Below are 6,107 nucleotides of genomic sequence, written 5' to 3' on the forward strand. Positions count from 1 at the left end.
ATCATCTATTACGGACTGTTAAACGTGCAACACTTTGTGCATCAGCAAAAACTGAAAGTGTGTGCGTGTGCGTGTGAGAGAGAGAGAGAGAGAGGGAGAGGGAGAGGGAGAGGGAGAGGGAGAGGGAGAGGGAGAGAGAGAGAGAGAGAGAGAGAGAGGGTGGTGAGGCAGAAGGGGAGCCAGACAGGATGAGAGAGAGTATGAGAGAGAAACAGACAGAGGGAGAGCATGAAGAGTGGGGCGGTCTATTCGCGCTCAAACAGATTATTGCGCATGCAGCAGGCTGAACTATCAGTGGCTCCAAGTAAGGAGCAAGTATGCAGCGTGGCATCGCTTAGAGATCAGCGCCTTTATGAACGCTAAGCTGTATTTTGTAAACTTGTCTTTTCTGCTAATTGAGGGAGAGTGACGCTTACTGTAAGGGGAAAAGGGGTGTTTAAACTGCAATTTGCTCTCATGGAAGGAGTTTAATGTATTCTTAATATTTATTTCTGTGGATTGATCTTTCCTTCAGTGACGATGGGTAAGCCAATATATTCCAATACATTAATCAGCAATTTATGTTATTACAAGGTTACATGCTCTTATTAATTGCATGATTTTATTTTATTTATTTATTTACTTTTTTCACAGACTTTTAAGTCTAGAGGACTATTCAGAATATTAACCTACAGCTTATTTCAAGTTATAGTTGCTACGATTGATCACAAAAGTGTGAATTTCTTTCAAATGGTTTGGACAAATGCACCAAGAACTTCACTCTCCATCATCAATTCTTCATGCATTCTTCATGGACTGGGACCAAGAGCTGGTTCTCATGCAACACAAAATTCAACAGAAGAATATATACAACATTTACTTTAATGAAACACTATGTATATTTTTTAGTGAGTCCAATGCCTTTTCATTGCCTCTCTCTCACTCTTCCCCACAGGTTCTCTGGTGTGGGACTGGCGGTTATCGTGTCTTCTCCTTCAGACATGTGCTCTGCTGCTGCTTAGCAAGGGAGAGAGGATGTGCCCTGTAAGTTGCCGTTGTGAGGGAAAAATTGTTTATTGCGAATCGGGCATCTTCCAAGACATACCGGAAAACGTATCCACTGGCTGTCAGGGTCTGTCGCTGCGCTACAACAACCTGCTGGTCTTGTTGCCGTACCAGTTCGCTCACCTGAACCAGCTCATTTGGCTCTACCTGGACCACAACTCTGTCAGTATTATTGATGCGTTAGCGTTCCATGGCGTGCGGAGGCTCAAGGAGCTCATCCTGAGCTCTAACAAGATCACACATCTGCACAACAACACTTTCGTTGCCATTCCCAACCTCCGCAACCTTGACCTGTCATATAATCAGCTACAGGTCTTGCATCCAGGTCATTTCTATGGCCTACGCAAGCTTCAAAACCTCCACCTTCGCTCGAACGGTCTCAAGCAGATCCTTGTCCGTACATTCCTGGAGTGCCGCAGCCTGGAGTTCTTAGACTTGGGTTATAACCGTTTGAGGAGTCTCACCCGCACCACCTTCTTAGGGCTGTTCAAGTTGAAAGAGCTGCATCTGGAGCACAATCAATTTTCCAGGATTAATTTCTTTCTTTTCCCGCGCCTTACTAACCTTCAGGCCCTTTACTTGCAGTGGAACCGCATACGAGCCATCAATCAGGGCCTGCCTTGGACCTGGCAGAAGCTTCAGAAATTAGATCTTTCAGGGAATGAAATCCAGATCTTGGATCCTGCCATTTTCCAGTGTATGCCGAGCTTACAAATACTCAATCTTGAATCTAACAAGCTCAGCAATGTGCCTATGGAAGCTGTCATGGCATGGACCTCATTGACAACTATCAGCTTGGCAGGTAATGCCTGGGATTGCAGCCCTGGCATATGCCCACTCATGGCCTGGCTGAAAACCTTCAAAGACTCTAAGGACATCAGCATGATATGTAGCAGCCCCAAGTCGGTTCAGGGAGACAGGGTGGTGGATGTGGTGAGGAACTACTCAACGTGCGTGGGGAACTACTCAACAGTGTCCAGTGGGATCCCAACCACCGCTCTGGCTACGCAGATGTCAGCAAATATTACAGCTCCCCCGCCTCCACCAGACGCTGTAAGCCATGGCTCTCCTGAGACACCAACACATAGATTCACCCCTACACCGCCACTCCCTCCAAGTGTGACGGACAGGAAGGCAATAGAGTCCATGGTCGTGATCTCCACAGAGCCTATCCCTCTAGAAACATCCACGCCATTTATCCCAGAGATCTTTGAGCACATGGCCTTCCATAAAATCATTGCGGGCAGCGTAGCCCTGTTTCTGTCACTTTCATTGATCCTGCTTGTTATTTATGCTTCGTGGAGGCGCTACCCCAATGCCATGAGGCAGCTGCAACAGCACTCGGTCAACCATAAGCGCAGGAAAAAGACCCGGAAGGAACTTGATCTTAACTCGCAGTTGCAAGAGTACTACCTGAGTTACCATTCAAACTCTGAGACTTTGGATTCTCTGGTGACTGAGGCAAGGCCATGCACGTGTACTATATCAGGATCCATAGAGTGTGAGGTCTGAACTGTCAACTACATCTTAAAAGACAAAAAGTGCAATTGCAAGCCAGAGGTAAATTTAATTTAATTTCTTTCCTTTCAAGTAATTGTTTTGATAATAATAGAAAGCTAATGCATTTATCTATTATTATTATCATTGCATTAGTTTGTTCATTTTGCAGTTGTTAAGAAATTAGTGCAACTGAAATTTGACATTAGTACATTGGCTATAATAGGACTACACAATATGAACTAACTGCTTTGGCCATGTTTCACAACCCCTGCTCCGCCCCCCTCCCCACCCCCAATACAAACTGACCGCTACAATAACCTTAATAATAGAGAATACATCATAAATACTGAAACCAGATGTAATCATTAAGGGAAGTTTATGTATCATTCCTGAAAGAGCAACAAGCACATCTTTGCTTTTTTGCAGATTTTTGGGGGGGGCATGTTGATTTGTGGGGGCTTGATGATGGGGGAGCATGAATAAGACAAAACATTAAAAGTCCATAGACTTGGCTGCCAACATGACATGTCTGAAAGCCAGACGTCCCTCAAAAACACACAAATAAAGAGCAACAAGCCGTTTTTTACATACAATAACAAGCACTTTTAACATGTTGTGTCATGTTGTCATGTTGTGTTGCTGCCTAAACATTTCAGAGTTTATGTGCTTATGTGGGAGTGTGTGGAAATCAATGGCAGATGGGTTTCGTGGGTTCTGCTTCAGAAATCTCATTTTCAGCTCTTTTATGTCCACAAATACGTTTTCATTATAATTTTACTGCGACCGATGCATGCACGCACACACGCATGCACACGCACACAGAGAGACAGTCCTGAGATACTTCCATGTTTTATTTTCCTCAAATGAGACACTTTCCTCTTTTCAATCTGCTGCGATCCATTTTTAGGGTCAGAGCTGCATTTCAGTTCCATTTATGAACTATAAAGTGATATTTTTGTGTGAATCTATAATCTCAGGATTGAAATTTTCAAAGGAGAATTTTTCATTCTACTGAATACAGCATATAAGGTTCATATAATAATGTTATTCCTAAAAATATTGACAAAAGACACAAAATCCTTGATTATGTCAGTATACATGTAAATGATGATTTAATAATTAAAAGCAACCATCAGTGGCATACATTGGGTAATGGGTATGCATACAGGGTATACATGATTTGAACATGCAAGGTTTATCATTATCAGATCTAAATTTACACATTAACTTCTTATCTTGCTTACGTCCAGATGACTATAGCCACAGGTTTCGTAGCAATAGAAATATTAGGCCTAACATGTCTAATGTTTACGTATGCGGGCCGTAAAATATATTCTCATTATTGAAATTTTGTCATGATAACGACTGAAATGGCTTCACGCCTATAGGCTAAAATCCACAACATTCACCACAGTCGTGACCAGTTGAAATGTGTCGGTCAGGTCTGCCTGTCTGTGACTGTGTGTCACCGTCTGCAAATACATACTCCTTCTGACGTCGGGGTTCGGACAGGTTTTACTAACTATTGTTTGGAGAGTCAGGACATCTAGGGGTGATACTTGGGCTGAAACAGAAGCATGCTATCAGTATCACCCAAATTAAAGGAGGTGCATGAGCTTGACTATTGTCAATTTGTAGTTACAGGTACATTACCTCCCTTTCAGAACAAAATGTTCAGACGTTAGAAGGAGCATACTTAGCCTATTGGCTATTTTTGGCGAATATATTTGTGTATAGCGTATCAAATTGGATCTTTACAGGTTTGTTTCATCAAGTGCAGTATAGAGGGTTTAAGTGGTACTGAAGCTCAAAAGCGATTTCAACAATTAAAATCTCTGCGATACGATTATTGTGAGTGGGTTTTTAATCACTCGTCCCATCCCTTATTTTTACAGGCCTTATTTTGTTCTTGGTGTCTTGTGGTTTCGCATGGTAGGATGAATCCTATTTGCACCTCAATGCCAAGCTCAGAGTATAGGCTGTGGAATGTGCTTGTTTTTTATACTAACTCAATAACTCAACTCTGCCTTTCCACCATTTTTCATCCAAGTTGTCAATAATCATTAGTTGCTGCTCTCTAGACAGCATCCCTTCCTCAGTTACACAATGCTTACAGACTAATAATGCATAATGGGGTACCCCCCGCTCAAAAAACAACAACAAAGAAAATAGCATTTCATCATTCAAGGCCTGACAAATCAAACACTAATTACAATATCTGTCAAAGAAAATCAACAAATCATTTGTCATAGTCATATTTGCTTTGCTGTATAGGCCCATAGACGCTTCCATTGGTCTTTCAGAGAAATCCATCATAAACGTGAGTGCTGGAAACATAATACATGGGTATAAATCCCCTTGGCAGTGAACTCCTACGTCAGCCTGGAAGCGAAAGTAATCGTGACTCATGTTTAGAGAAGAAGTGAATTATGGTGTGCATACATCTACTTCATAACAAACTCCAGTCAGTCTGTTATTTTTTTTTATGCATATAAATTAGTTTAGCACAAGAAGTCCTTATTGACCAATAACAGGGGGGTGGTATAGCGTGACTATTGACAATGTCTACCAGCAGGAGTTTGGCAGTTTTGGTATGTCTGATGAGCCCTCTAAGAGGTAAAGGGATTGAATTAAGATTCTCAAGCATCAGATTAATAAATCCTTGATTTTTGGATCGGCTGGATAATAAAAGGTATCATATCTCTGCTGGCAGTGGAACTCCCTTATCCTGTTTGGTATAACACATACACACCCCCCATGGATTATTTTAATTTTCTTCCCTCCCTGTAAGCAAACGGAAGGAGGGAGGAGGAGGAATTTAGGTGATATTTCCCTGATAGCAAGTACCTTGACCCTTTACACGGGTCTCTCAGCCTGTAGATTCTGACTTTTCTTTCTTGCCTTTCAAGAGTAAAATAGTCTACACCAATTGTATAGAGCAGATTCTTAACATAATTATTTTGTGCTGATTCAGAGTCAGCACAGCCATGTTTTTGTAGTGGCACCAGCAAATAAATATGTTGGCCATTTGTGTCCCAGAAAGAACAGACAAGACACCTGCTGTTTACATACATCCCGAACACGGCTCAGTAACATCACTCAGACCAGAAATTGAGTTTGAGTAAAACAATGAACAAACATAATGTGCACAGAAAGTCAGCTTGGTAGAATATCAATAAAAACATGATACCTCACATCAAGACATCATCCTAACTCATCTATTATAATTGCCAAGGAAGACCTTGGGTGGGGTCAGTGGGGCACAAGAAGCCTGGGGTTAGTAGTATGGTTAAATTTTTGCATGGGTATGTTAAGTTTTAAGTGCAATACATGCTCCGTCCAACGTCTAACCTTTTGAAAGGTGATGCTACATTTTGACATCATTTAGAACTTCTGTCTAGCCTGACAGCTTAACCACTTAAACCCCAGCATCCGTATTGTGGGGAAATCTTTTTTCTGAAAATAGGTGATCAACAAGCTCATGTGTTGCGTTGAAACGTGCTGTGAGCTTGTCAAATACAACAGTGGTGAAAAATGGATGCATATTGTATAGCTATATTATT

The 6,107-nt window shown here is 41.7% G+C and overlaps 1 protein-coding gene across 1 annotated transcript; it reads left to right on the top strand.

Moving 5' to 3' along the window:
- Positions 1 to 287: 287 nt before the first annotated feature.
- On the top strand, positions 288 to 2,556 carry lrrtm4l2 (leucine rich repeat transmembrane neuronal 4 like 2; the record flags this gene model as incomplete). The annotated part of the gene is made up of 2 exons (XM_080766076.1): positions 288 to 523; positions 935 to 2,556. The coding sequence occupies exons 1-2, from the start codon at positions 520 to 522 to the stop codon at positions 2,554 to 2,556; spliced, it is 1,626 nt and encodes a 541-aa protein (XP_080622202.1). The 5' UTR covers positions 288 to 519.
- Positions 2,557 to 6,107: the final 3,551 nt, after the last annotated feature.

This window comes from Protomyctophum bolini (assembly GCF_963924005.1).
Source record: "Protomyctophum bolini genome assembly, chromosome: 6".
NCBI classification, from domain to species: domain Eukaryota; kingdom Metazoa; phylum Chordata; class Actinopteri; order Myctophiformes; family Myctophidae; genus Protomyctophum; species Protomyctophum bolini.